Source organism: Pollicipes pollicipes, unplaced genomic scaffold (genome assembly GCF_011947565.3).
Source record: "Pollicipes pollicipes isolate AB1234 unplaced genomic scaffold, Ppol_2.1 Scaffold_5724;HRSCAF=6776_pilon_pilon_pilon, whole genome shotgun sequence".
In the NCBI taxonomy this organism is placed as follows: domain Eukaryota; kingdom Metazoa; phylum Arthropoda; class Thecostraca; order Pollicipedomorpha; family Pollicipedidae; genus Pollicipes; species Pollicipes pollicipes.
The window spans coordinates 29,872,560-29,886,872 of NW_023596746.1; the positions used below are offsets into that span (position 1 = coordinate 29,872,560).

The 14,313-nt window shown below is 63.1% G+C and overlaps 1 protein-coding gene across 1 annotated transcript in view; it reads right to left on the reverse strand.

Moving 5' to 3' along the window:
• The window catches only part of LOC119102917 (zinc finger protein 608), a 20,567-nt gene extending 6,691 nt beyond the window's left edge, over positions 1-13,876 (reverse strand). Inside the window, exons 1-3 of the mRNA XM_037226366.1 lie at positions 13,742-13,876; positions 10,430-10,968; positions 909-1,044 (exon numbers count right to left, since the gene is read on the reverse strand). Coding sequence (XP_037082261.1) covers positions 909-1,044; positions 10,430-10,948 — 655 coding nt within the window. The 5' untranslated portion in view covers positions 10,949-10,968; positions 13,742-13,876. The remainder of the gene's footprint in view (positions 1-908; positions 1,045-10,429; positions 10,969-13,741) is intronic.
• Between the last annotated feature and the right edge of the window lie 437 nt (positions 13,877-14,313).

The following is a 14,313-nucleotide window of genomic DNA, read 5'->3' on the forward strand; positions in this document are numbered from 1 at the left end:
AACGCAGTTAGACGAGGTGGTGGGCTGTGCTTTTCCGTGTCACGTGAAAATACTGCCTCTACTGTAATATATTTTGGAACTACTCTGCCACACGCCCATCTTGCGGAAGGGGCCTTCCAGACAACTCTGAAGCGGTCTGGCCTTAAAGGAAAGTGCTAGGTTTCGTGCAGTAGCCGGTACAATCTGCTGACTACGCGCGGGGTAACAGCTGTTAGCGTGTGCCGCCCAATGTCTGGATTTAAATCATGGCGTCGGATAATAAAATTATGGGCTGCTCTCTATGGGCTATTGGAAGTCATTAAAACATCAATACCAGCGTCAATAGTCAGCATTAAAGACGCAGCTTGGCTCGAGCCCACTTCACTCTCACATCGATTACCCCGGGGCGTTCTAACCGCCGTAATCTAATAACACTAATCAATTTTAACACGGGGAAATGGTGGCGCGGGCCCCACGCGTTGAGCCACCCCCGCCAACCGAGGTCGACCCTCCCGCCCACGGAGCAGAGGTCAGAGTTCACAGCAGCCTCCGGCGGGGTCAGCGACGCGCGGCGGGAGGTCGAGCATTGGGTTAAGAGGGGCAGCTCGCCGGCCAGCGCGCTGGGTCACACCGGACGGGACGGCCTTTTTCCGCCGTGTTCTTATCACCTCGTGGTCTATATTTGGAAGTGAACTGAGGCACCGCCGCGCGACAGCTGGGCCGTAACGCCTCCTGCGTCCCTTTGTTCCGTCCAGCACCACGAGCGGGCATCAACACGTGCCCAACCTGTGTCGGCGACGCGTTCTTGTCTTTGGCCGGCTTTTTCTCCCTCGCGATAGCCGTCACGCGTAGGCGTCTCCCATCTCCAGCAGCCGACGCGTGATCGCTCACTGCCGGCGGCGCGCGGCCAGCACAGGCGGCACACTCACCGCCCTGGGTCTCCTGCCAGACGATCCCCTGTAGGCTGACTGTGGTGCCCGGTTCGCAGGGCCCCAGGCAGTCGGGCTCGACCAGCGTGCCTTGGCTCACGTGGCCGTCCGTGCCGACGCTGACGTCCGACACGCCCTGCAACACACAGACAGGCATACAGGTCAGGTCGGGCCAGGTCGCGGGTAACGTCGGATAAGATCAGGTCAGGTCAGCCGTCTGGTTGTCCCTGAGTGATACGAGCACTGATGAGCTGGCCCGCGCAAGATGACGTGAGAGGAGGTGTAGAGCAGCGTTTAGTCCTCCTGTGCATCCCTGTTCCAGAGCTTTCGTTAGGCGTTCTGCGCGTTTTTTCTACCGCAGTCAATTGCGTCCTTGGATTCATAATGTAGCTACCTTATCATTTGACCATGAGCAAAGCCACGCTACATTATCTCAAACTTAGCTTTATTCTAACATTTTTGCAACTTTTTCATAACCAACCAGCGCAAATGCCTCACGGCTGACGCAAAACGACGAGCAGTTTGAAAGAGCCTGAGTCCGGCATCGCGAAGCACGGAGAACTTTCTCAGTAGACCAGATCCTCGGCACCAAAGCTCCTTTCTCGGCGGACCGGACCCTCGGTACCAACGATCCTTTCTCAGCGGACCGGACCCTTGCTACCATAGCTCCTCGCTCAGACCCGTGCGTTCCAGCCCGTGACCGTAACAACTGCGCTGACGTCGGCCCGCTACTCGCCGCGACGGCAGATTAAGCGGCTGGAGCTCCGGAGCAAGTGTCTCCTGGGCCCATCGCCGCCGCGCGGCCACTGAGAGCCTCCTAATGCGCCGTAATCCCGCGAGTCCGGCGGCGTCCGCCGACACGGCCACCGCGCGCGGCCCGCGGTTCGTTAACGAGCCCCGTTCACCGCGTCGTCCGCGGGGAGGGGGGCAGCAGCGCGACCGCGGCGACGCCAGCCCCCCCCCCCCTCCTCCCCCTCGTCGATCGCATTTCAGTCACGAAGGGGAAAGCTTGCACCGGCCGACCGGCCGATCAGGCCGACGCCGTCCGCTGCTGCCATCTAGCGAGAGAAGAGTGAGTCTCCCGATGACGGCAGCCCGGTGTCGCCGGTCGTTATGGTAGCGTAGCTAATCCATCATCCTAGCGACCAGCTCACGGTTCAGGAGGGGAAAGTTAGCGGAGCTGACATTTGGACAGGCTAATGATGTTGGGCAAGGAGCAATTTTCGAGAAGTTAAGCACTCATATCGCTGATCTGCATGTCTCAAGACAGCCGTTCGAGCGGAAAAGAAAGAGCAGCAGAGCGAAGCGAATATTCATGATTCATTTTGCCTTGCGCTTAAATGCGACGCTGAATGAATGAAGAGCATTCACAGCCATTCACTCACAAATAGAGAATGTCCCATCTGTGAATGAGATCGAGCTGAGAGTGAACGGATTCTTTTCAGACTGGGAACTGTGGCAACTGCGACACAAGCTACTTTGCGTATTGCATTCGGGATTCCAATGTCCCTTGCATCACATTCAAACTGGCGATTCCACAGCACCACGCCAGCAGACCAAACATTTCAACATCACTGAAAACCGATTGACTTCTGCCAGCCAACAGCAGCAGGTCAGACAGCGTCCGTTGCCTTCTCGTCCGGCCAGCTGCACTCCTCTTCCACGAAAGCCTGCCACCCCAGCCCGGTAGATAAGCAACCCTGCTCAATGCAAACAGCGCGTCGACAAGGACGTCCATCGTTCAGCGTCTGCAGCCTCCACGAAATCAAACCGGAAAACGTGTTCCATGGCTTAACAGGCTTCTGGCGCCTGCCGCCGGCCCGGCCCTGTCCGCCGGCCGTCACGCGCCGCCCAGCGAGGCCCGGCCCTGTCCGCCGGCTGTCACGCGCCGCCCAGCGAGGCCCGGCGGCCCTCTGTGAGTCACGTGACTCGAGTCAGAGTGGGCGGCGGGCGCTATCCGTCAGGCGGCCGGCGTCGACCGTGACGGGCCGTATCGGCGGGGTCATCTCTCTTGGCAGCCGGGGAAGGGGGCCGACCGCTCGGGCCGAACAGGTGTCGCGGCGCGTCCCCAAGGAAGGACGGAGAGGTTCGCTGGGTCGGTGGCGGCGCCGCGCCGCGCACATAAACACAGACGCGGCCTCTTGAAGGGTCCGATAGCCGGAAAAGCTTACCGACTACCAGTCAAAGCCAAACATTAGCTTAAAAGGACATCCGGCCGAGGCGGACTGGCGGCGAGGCGTAATATCAAACTGGCACCCGCTGCAAGGGCCTGGGCACTGCAGCCGCAAATGGAGAGAGTTGGGCGGGAGGGTCATGCTAATCAGCCCAGCGCGAGGCTCCAGGAAGTGTTGTCTAACGTTTTGGGATAGCCGTATAAATTTGTTCACTTGCATGTAAATTGTCGTAGGTAATGAAGCCGGTTCACATCAGCTGCAGACCCGGCAGCGCGCCTCGTGGCGACGCGCGACCGCCGGGCCGTCCAGCGCCGCTGATAAAGCGGCTTGTTAGGGGCGGCGGCGGGCGCGCTCAGCCGTCGCCGCGCGCGTGTCCGATTTAATCGCCCACGGCCGCCTGATGCATATGAATGAGCGGGTGGAAGGCACCGGCGCGGGCGCCCCCTCCCCTCCCCGGCCGGCCCACTGCAGGACACAGCTTCGCCGAGCGACAGCCGCAGACGCCGGGCCACGGCTCGACGTCTGCTTCACCCCGCGCGCAGGCCAGGGGTTCGGGACAGACCACGCAATCTGGAGGCCGGTGGCCGGGGTCGGGTCGCGATCCCGCCCCCGGTCCTGCACTGATCACGTCAGGTAAGGTCAGGCAGCCTGATCACGTCAGGCCGACGCACGCCGCGCTGCGCGCGCATTCACCGCATTTCATTAGGCGGCTAATAGCGATGGCAGGCATTAGCGGGGGAAGGGGGCGCGGGAGGGGGGGGGCGACGCCCGCGCGACACACGCTCCCACCCTGTCAATACCCGTCAATAGCGTCCGGCGTCCCCCTAATACCAATAATTAAGTTCCGCTTCATAAGCGAGGGCAGGGCCCTCCTTTATCAGGGGCACGGGCTCATTTCGTGCGCCAGTCTGGCGGCGCCGGCCTCCGTTCGTACCGATATGAGGCCGGCCGAGAGGACCGCAGCCAGGGAGTCTGCAGCGGTCAGCTGGAGCCAAGAGACAGCAGCACGGGAGAGAGACATGCGCTCGTTTGCTCCGTCGGCCGTCGGCCCGTCTCGGGGAGAAATGATGTGGTGAAATCGCACCGCATCAAAGACGAGAAAAATGGGAGGCGCCGTCAAGAGCGGATGTGGCCAGAGAGCGCCCAACGGCACCAATCCTGCGTCCATCTGAGCGGCCGGGGTGGTTCATGTGACGGCCGACAGCCAGCCCGGGGGCACCTGACTCGGCGCACGGGCAGCATAAGAAATAGCTGCCACCGCAAGGCCAGGCGCCATTGTCTCCAGCCGTCCAGCCATGGAGACGGCGGCGGCTCAGGCGATAGCCGTAAAGGCTGCGTGTCGTCACGAATCGCATGTCCGTCGCCGAACAATCGAACCGAGCCCCAAACAACCAGCAGTGTGAAAAGTTGTGAGCCTGTGATACGTTGCTAAATATAAACCCCCGATTGAACGACAGCAGTCTGCACACTGGCGCCATAAACGTCACCGTCCACCTTGCACCAACAAGCAGGCCAGCGCCGCGTGCACTGAACCGCCACACGATACAGGTCAACGTGCCCACCGCCCTGCTGACACGTGCCCGTGATGTCATCGCGTGTAAACAGCCCCGGGCGGGCGGCTAGATCGGCGCTGGAATTTAGTGGCGCTAACCGCCGCCGACACTGCGATGACAGCAATTAGCGGACGGCGGCCGCCAGGGCGGCGCCACTGTGCCGCCACGGCTCGTCGAGCGGGGAGCGCTCGCCAGCAGTAAAAAACGCCTGCTGCATAATTCACCGCCGGCTTGCGGATGGCCGAGGGGTGGGACCGGAGGGGTGCCGTGCCGGGCTGCCGCCACCGGACGAGCGCTGCCGAGGCTTTCGCCAAGCCAAATGCTGAAGGTAGCCTGCGAAACAGCTCAGGTATTTCGCCCGAGATGTTTGCACTCGTGCCTTTTCAAACGTGACCGAAGATTAAGCGTTTCACTCCCTGGCAACTGACTGAAAATGACAGGGAGCTGACAGTTGTCTCCCACTGAACCCAGACAGGACGGGCAACGTTATTGGCTGCTGGCTGGCTGGGGCCCGAATCCGTGCCTTCCCTGGAAACGTAATTAAGCGCACCGTCCGCTGGGACGGTTCACTTAATCTTGGGAACAACTGGTTGACCTCACTACCCGGAATCGCTTCATTTTCAGGCGGCAGCCTTGCCCGTCCTGAGTGAACACCCACGAGCTCGGGCGAAACCGTGAAACACCATCGATACGGGACCGTTGGGACTTCGCACCCTAACCGGTATTGATTTGGCCGGCAGTCCGCGTTCGCGTAGCGTGACTGGCTGCTGTTTTTCGACGGCTCCGAACGACCGCTGGTCGGTGGCGGGCGCCCGGGCTTCTCTGACCACCTGCGGCCCAATGCACGCGCACAGCCTCGCACGGACGCTCGCGCCACCCTGCGCCCTCGTCCCCAGCACGGTTCCTCTCCAGGAAGGAGCGCGACCCTTTGCGACACGCCACGCGCCGGAAAATGCGGATCAATTGCCCTCCCCCTCTGCTCCCCTCCCCCCCCCCCCCCCCGCCTCCCCTCCCCTAACGTCACGCCTACCCTCGCAGCGACAATCCGCCGTGTTGTTGCGTCCGGTTCGACAGCTGGACAGCCGCAGAGTACGCCGGTCTGAACAGGCCCCTGCCCGCCGATCTACCCTGGCGCCGCGCCACGGAATGCCGTCCGTGACACAACCCTGCTGCGGATTCCCACGGCGGGAAGAATGCCGCTTCAATCAGAGCCCTGCTGCGGATTCCCACGGCGCCGCGCCAGAAACGCTTGCTGGTCAGGGCCCTGCCCCAGATTCCCACGGCTGCTCCGCTGCCATGATCACTGGCAGCGGTCCCGAGATGCTAATACGGCGCAAGTGGCGCTGGTGCGGCACACACAAAGGCCACAAACGCAAACACCGGCACGTGACGAGGGCCAACACAGTCGCCAGTTCAAAACCACAAGCAAACATGACAGCAAACAAATAGCTAAGCACGGAACACGTGTGGATATGGATGGCAAAGACCTGCAAGGCAATAACTCATCAGCATTGTTGGACTCGGTGACTGGTTGAATAACTCTGCCTGTAGAAGGCGCCCATGACGTAACAAGGGCCGCTATAGCCATGCCGTCGGCGAATGCGGGAATGTCAGGCAAGCCACGCCGCTCACAACAACGTCACGCAATCCGACATTCCCAGTGGCTCGCATCAACTCCATGCGCAGGTGCACGGCCCCTGCTTTTCACCTTGGCGCGGCCACGGGACGAACCACTTCTCATCCGTCACCCTGTCATTTGCACGCCGCTACGCACACGCTTTTCGCACACACCCACGCACACAAACGTTTTGCGGCGCCACCGGAAGCCCCTCGGCGGCGGTGATTATCGCCGCTAACGGTGGGTGCATTTAGGAGGGCGGCACCGGCCGCCTCGCGCCGCCTGAGGCGCGCCACGGCATCCGCGGCCTCTGACCTTCCGGCCGCGCCGCGTCGCGGCCAACACGGCGCGGCGGCGTCAGATGCGCCGTTCTGATCGATCACGCGCCGCCGCCGAGACTCTCGAGCGCGCCTCTCCATTTGGTGATGCCGGAAAGCGTCATCCGTCCAGCACCGCTGAGCGGGCGGGATCGCTGAGCGGGACTGGATCGACGAGCGGGACTGGATCGCTGATCGGGGCTGGATCGCTAAGCGAGGCTGAATCGCTGGGCGCGGCTGAATCGCTGAGCGCGGATGAATCGTTGAGCGCGGCTGAATCGCTGAGCGGGGCTGAATCGCTGAGCGGGCTGAATCGCTGAGCGCGGCTGAATCGCTGAGCGCGGCTGAACTGCCGGTCGGCGCGGTCCCAGCGGCCACCGCCCGCCGCCGTGGGAGCGGCCGCTTCCGGGCCGCAGCCCGGCGCGGCGACCGACCAGCGGCGCAGCGCGTCGAGGCCGACGATGATGTGGAGCGTACGGTCGGCGGGCGGTGACACAGGCCGTCGAACCGAGCGAGGATCGTCGAGCGAGCCGTGCGGAGCGGCCGGGAGCGCGGCCCGTGCCCCGATCACAGCAACGGGGGCACTGGCACCGGTGTCGGCGTGTGTGCCGGGCGCGTCGCCGTCGCCCTCAGGTCGCCTGGCTTCGCCGCTGGCGTGGCGACTGCGCGTGACAGCCGGGCGACGTCTGCGCCTGGGCCGCACCACCGTGTGCTAAATTAAATGGCTCCGAGGCGAGGGTAAATAGTTCAGCAGGACCAGAATGGCCGGTGGCGTCGCGGTCATGGAAACTTTTCATAAAGCTTACATTACGTCAGCATTTCCTTTCGGTAGACGCTCGCCAGCCAGCTCTACCGTGCCAACTTTTCCACCACCTTTCCTGATTAACAACCAACTTTCTGACAATTTCAACTTTCACCTTTGTCCGCATTGCCACCCGCATCCCGAGGCAGACCGGAAGGTTGTCGTGGGAATGGTTTATCGTTGCCAAACGCGGCGGTTTTATACCGCCGGTTAAGGCCATTTCCCAAGCCATTAGCCACTAGTGGCCTGAGAACGAGCTTTGCGCTTGATTACCGGCTAATGCATGTGAAAACCGGACCATTTGGTTCTCAATTTATCCAGAATGTGACTCGCGTTCACTTGAGCTCGGCCAACCAAGTCCGATGCTCATCCGGGTGCTGAGCTGAGAGATTCATTTGGGCCTTCCCAACAGTGGACGAGCCGCTGAGAAGTTTCCTTCCTCCTGCATGTCGAGCCCGCGAGGCACCCACCGCCGCGCCGCCATCTTGTCTGCCGGCGGCGGCTCGCCGTGCGGAGTGTCTGTCTGCCCGTCGTTCCCCGGCCGGCGGCGGCTCGCCGTGCGGGGTGTCTGTCTGCCCGTCGTTCCCCGGCCGGCGGCGGCTCGCCGTGCGGAGTGTCTGTCTGCCCGTCGTTCCCCGGCCGGCGGCGGCTCGCCATGCGGGGTGTCTGTCTGCCCGTCGTTCCCCGGCCGGCGGCGGCTCGCCGTGCGGGGTGTCTGTCTGCACGTCGTTCCCCGGCCGGCGGCAGCTCGCCGTGCGGGGTGTCTGTCTGCCCGTCGTTCCCCGGCCGGCGGCGGCTCGCCGTGCGGGGTGTCTGTCTGCCCGTCGTTCCCCGGCCGGCAGCGTTGCCCGATGCCGGGCCGTCGGACACGGTCGTCTCTGCCGTGCCGCCGGCGGGCGAGCCCCGGGCACCCGCCCGCCGGCCGCCGGTGAAAGTCGGACAAAAACGGCGCCGACGCGGCCGCCGCCGGCCGGGTCGGGTCGGCCGACGGCGCTGCCCCGGTAACGGGGTCGAGGTCAGGAGGCAGGGTCAGGCTGCCGGGCCCTGGGGCGTTGGGGTGCCACCCGCCGCCGGGGCGGACGCCGGCCCGGCGACTTCCTCGTCCGCTCGCACCGTCTCCAATCGTATCGCCTTCTCTGGACCACGAATGCAATGCTTCACACGCGTGATGAAAGGCTGTGGAAAGACTCTCTTATGAAATGAAATGCATGGGATACCGTTGACTCCAATCAAGATTTAGCGATGCCTGGCGGTATTTTTTCTCATCCTTAGTTTTGTAAACCAACGCAATGCTCTCTTTTTCCGAAGCAAGTGTTAACCAGCTGCATGAATCCGAGCAGTTTCCGTGGCACTGAAATCAGAATCGAGGGGCAACACAGGAGACCACACCGCAAGCCAACACCTCAATAAGAAGGCGAGAATAGAAAGACAGGTAGAGGATGCGCGGGAGAGAAAGAGAATGGGACAGGGAGAGCTAGTGTGAGAAACAAACACAAAAAATGAAGAAGTGAGAGATAGGAAAAAGACCAAGGCAGGAGAGATTGGGAAAGCATTACGCACGGGCGAGAAAATGCGAAGGAGTGAAGGAGAGAGCAAGATAAATAGAATGGGAAACAACAGAAACAACAAAATGGCGCTGACTTGCACGGAAAAGTAATCGGGAGGGAGCCACAACGAGACAGGCAAGCGCCAGCAAAAGGAATAAAACGAAGCGAGGACACAAACAGCGAGATAAAGAGGGCGGGCGCTGGCTCCGACAGCCACCATAAAAAGCGGGGCAGGACGAAAGGCAGACCTGGCACGCCGCGCGTCCATTAGAGCTGCCTTCCAGCAGGGCGCGCTTAGCATTCCAGCGCCGCTCTCAAAACAATCCGAGCCCCGCAGCCAGGACGGGCCTCGGAGACAAAGCCGAAGCCGACACCGAAGCCCGGGCCGGAGCCGCAGCCGAAACCAGGAGCGGCACCGGAGCCGGACGGACCGGGCCGCTGGCTCGGCAGCGAGCGACGCCGGCGCGGCCGTCACTTCACGCACCAATCTCTGTCTGCGGAAGCGTGTGGTCGAGCACACGCCCGGTCCAGTAGCCGTCGCTCGACCGCCCGGCGGCGTGGGGAGCGCGGCACGTGCTCGGTCGCTGCGCCCGCCCGCAATTACAAACGAAAACCAATAAGCAAGCACCGTAATTTGGACCGGCGTGCCATGATTCGGTCGTTACCAAATAGCGTGCGGCGCGCGGTGCCAGTGCGCCAATTAAGGTCCAGTGGCCGCGCCGATAGTCTGGGGAGATGGGGCCGCCGGCACTGGTGCCCAGCACTTGTGGGACCGGACCCGTCAATTCCGCGGCGCGAAGCAAGATATCGCGAGGACTCGGCTTGTGCGACGAAATGCAGATAATAGAGTGTGCATATGCTGGAGCGAAAACGGAACTGCCACGCGTTGAAAAGATAGGGTGTCGTCTAGTCGGACAACGTGAAGGAAAAAAGACACCTCGGCAGTGTTTGACATCATACTCGAGGTCCCCGCGTCCATGAGTCTCATAACACCACCTGAATCAGCTGGCGAACGGGAGCGCGTCCCGATCAAGACTGCAGCTAAAACGGCGCCCGCTGACCCGCGCGTGACAGCGCCGCCTCCGGCTCCGGCTCCGGCTTCGGCTCCGACTCCGCCGCCGTCGCCGCGCCCCAAACGCCGGCACCTGCTCGATCTCCGTTGACGGGGCGCGGGCGTGACAGCACCGACGGCTGGCGCGCGGACGCCGCCGGCGCGCCGGCGCGCCGTCCGCAGCGCGCGACGTCACGCGCGGCAGCTGGTGCGCGGCGGCGCCGCACGCGTGCGGCCGGAGCACGCGTGCGGCGGGCGCGCCGAAATAAACGGCCGAATTAGCCAGGCACGAAGTGAGACCAAGATAAAGCACACGCTGATAGAAATCGGAACAGCCCCGGGCTGTCTGATCGCTCATCAGGATGCGAACGAGCGACAGGCCGGAGACGTGTGAGTAAACAAACACGCGGCTGTTACGGGCGCAGAGGCGGGCGTGCCAAACCACGGCGCGGTACTCACCGGCACCGGCGTCTCCGTCTTCTGCCGCTTGGCCAGCGGCTGCGAGTCGGCGTCGACAGGCGGCTCCGGCGAGCCCGCCACCGCCGCCGCTGGTGCGCCCTCCACCTTCACCACGTCTCTCTCGCGCCGCTCTTTCTTATGCGCGCCACCGCGCCGGGCGGCCGGCCTCGGCGCGCGGCCGTCCTCGCCGGCCGCCGCCTTGGCGCCGCTGTCCGAGTGCACGATCTCGTGCTTGGCCTCCGAACGCCGCTTGATCTTCATCTTGAGCCCCTTGTCGCCGGCGCCGGCGTGCGGCGGCTTGAGACCCATGCCCGCCGCGTCGGCCGTCGCGCCCGGGCTGGCGCCTCCGCCGTCGTTGTTCTTCTCGATGTCAGCGTCCAGGTCGATGATGAGGTCGCCGATGCCGACGTCCCACTCGTTGTCGTCGTACTCGAAGTTGGTGACGGGCGCGGCGGCCGCGCCGCCGCCCGCCGCTGACCTCGGGGCTGACCTAGGCTCGGCCGGCGCGCCCTCCTTCATGGTCAGTCGCCGACGACCGGCTGCAACGGAAGCGGGGCGGTGTCAGTGACGGCGTGGCGCGGCGGTGACCGACGGCCAGCAGGCCGACACGGCGGCCGCTGGCTCCCATCAGTTCACCCTGCGACCCTGTCGCACAACTGGGTCACGCGGTCGCGGCCAGCCAGCAGCTCACAGACGCCCGAAAACAAATCGCCTCGACTTGGTCAGATGGGTTCCAAGTTTGGCCGTTACGTGCGTCGTCAGCGTGGCGATCAGTCGAAGCATCGGCTCATCACTTTAGCTGGCACAACGTCATTTGTAAGCGGAACACGACTCGGTCCGATTCGCTCGCGCTCCAGATCCCCGCCCCCCCCCCCCCCCCCCCACTGGCAGCCGCACTTGCCCGTGTCCGTCCCGCTCGAGCACCCCCCCCCCCCCCAACCCCACCAGCCCGCCTCCGTGACGAAGTCGTTCCCAGACGCCGGACGCCCCCCCCCCCCTTCCCCGTTCTGCCGACGCGCCCCGCCCCGCTCTCTCATGCCGCTCTTGAGGCGCGGTCGGCCCGTCTGCACAGGCGGATGCTCCAGCTGAACAAACAGCGACGCTTGTTACCGGCTCGTGCACCTCCGCAGCTGTTGATCTACATCTGCTCCGTTCAATTAAATTCCCCCGCCCCAGGAGCGCTTTCGCACGGCGCATCGCTCCGTCCTGAAATAGGACAGGACCGGGCGCGGGAGTCAGCGTTGCGGGAAAGCTTCCGGTCGCCGCGGCGACTCGCGATCTTTCAACCAATCAAGCTCGGGGAAGCAGGCGGTGCAGAAACTTGGCACCGAGCCCAGCTTTGGCCGCGGGAGGAAACGCCAGACAAACAAAGGTGACGTAACATCAGCTTTGAGCAATCTTTCACTAACTTGAGTCAAACACAAGTGACTGCCGGTGAAAATGGCCCAATGCCATGACGGGCTGTACTTGAGTGATTTCAAGGACACATATAACAAGGAATTAGAGAAAGAAGAATCGAACTCAGTGACCCGTGTCGTCTCTTCTGATCACAAAGCCACCTAAACCGACGAGGATCTCTGGCGATGTCAATTGCTCGTTAGTGAAGACGCGGTATTTTCCTGCGGTGGCCTCCGCGCGGATTTCCGGTCGGAAGCCCAGTCCGCTTTGTGACGCATCCTGCGAGCAGTGTCAGCTGCGGTCGGCAGCACGGCAGACCACAGCACAGACCAGCCAGCAGTGACCGCCGCTGCATACACGTGCCGAGCTCACATCACGATTAATAATGTCATCAGTCTGGCGGCGGCTACCGACTTGGCTGAAACCAATTAGCCCGCATTTCACACGGCCATACGGGGCCTGATTTATTGGGCTGGGCCGGCACGCCACGGGTCGGAGACTGGCGAGCAGAATATCCGACGTCGGGCCCGCGCCAGTCACTCGCTAAACGGACACCGCGCGCCCAACACAGGTGTCACTCGCTAATCGGACACTACCGAGATTCCGGCCGTGCGCGATATAAAGCCGGCTTATCTGACGTATGGCGGATTAAAGTCCCAAGCCATGCTGATTTGGCAGTTTGACATCCTCCGTTTCACACCAATAAAATCTGCTGAGCTCCATATTAGCCGCCATGTCGGAGAGCGCGGGGTCTCAGGGGGGATGTAAAAAAGAGTTACTGGGTGCGGCACAACCAGCACATAAATAAATCAGCAACAGAATCAGCGCCATCCAACAACGCTCGTGAATCCCTCACTCATCGCGAAAAATACGAGCTGCAACACCGGCCGACGACGCCCGTTCTGGCGAATCGTGCGAATTCGCAGCCTGCTGATCCGGCTATCTTGCAGCATCGGAACAGCGCAAGCATGCATCGGTTGGCGGCCGCCCGCCTGCGCGTCAGGCGGTCAGCAAACAAGTTGTGATAGCGGATCTAGGGCTTTGTCGGCTGCGAGCCGGTAGCGGCGAGCGACGGCGCGGGCTGACAGGCCCGGCCACGGCAGCGGGACCGGTCACACGGTCGCCTCTGGCCGAAACGAGCCCGACCCGACCCTGGGTCAGCTGGTACGTCGCCGGGTCAGATGAACACGTCCGCCCGCCCGCCGCGGCGACAGGCTGCCGACGCCGGGCGGTCATCAGTCGGCACCCGTCGCCCGGGGCGCCGCTCTGCAGCGCATCAGTCCTGACGCCTGCTCCGGAGGGCTTCACACCGGCTCAGGGCGTGCCTCACCGCTCCCCGGCGCCGGCGCCCCTCCCCTCCCCCCCCCCTCCCTCCCTCCCTCCATCGGCACCGACGCCGGCACATCTGTCGGCGTGGGGCCAGGTGTAAGCGGCATGCCGCCTTCTCGACCCTCTGGTGCGGGCCGCGGTCGGCCCCCACGCGACGTTGAGAACGGGGAGCTCCAGGCCAGCAGTGCACGACAAGCGTCTGTTGGCGGGCCCAGAATGACCCAGATGAAGGCCGGGAGAATGAAGTCGGTCAGCCGCGTCCCATTAGCTGCAATTTTGCGCCGCGCGGAAGTGGGGCAGCGTTTTTGTCACTCGGAAAGTCAAACGCGGCGCGACGCCGCCACGGTGTACCAACTTCGGAATCAAAGACGTGAATATGTGGATAGGAGAGTTTAGGACTGCAGCCCAAATGCGGACGGTCAATCATCAACTTCCCAGCACACCACCCACTCACAATCTGCACCTTCATTCACTCCCACACGTATTTCCCGACGTCTCGCGTCGCAGCACGTATCCAGCCGTGCGCCACATAAGGCCTTTGTCTCGCACTAGCGCGCGCCGCCCGGTTCGCGGGCGTCGCCTCACCTCGCCAGCGTCGCGCCGATGTGATCCAGATTGACGTCACAGGCTCACTCCACTGCTATGGCCACTGCTGCCCGTCTCACACCGCTGCTGCGGCCACTGCTGCCCGTCCGGCACTGCCAGCCGCTGCGCCGCCGCCCGCCCGTCCGCCCGCCGACGACAAAGAATCCCACGAGTTTAGCGCCGCCCGGTGCGAGGCTACCAACCGCAGCCAAGATACCGACCGGCCCGCCAATCGGCGTGCTCCGTTCGCGATCCTGGCGCGTCCATTGGCGGAACGTGTCCGGCAGTCACGTGACCGGGTAGCCTCTGCGCGGTGGGGCGGGTACGGCGGCGTGACGGTCTGGTGTGCGCGCTCCATGCGCCCGCGATCACGAGGTCTCGAGGGCTCGAGGCGCAGACGGCGGCTGTGTGGCTGTATATGTGAGAAGGCAACCACAGCCATTAAGCTCCTCGGCGTTGGGGCTGGCATTTATGTGGCTTTGAAAACAGGACGTTGCCCGAGATCATGTGACGTCCAAAGCTGTTTGGCGTTCGCAGGATTCAAACTGGCATATAGCTGTATCATTAATGTG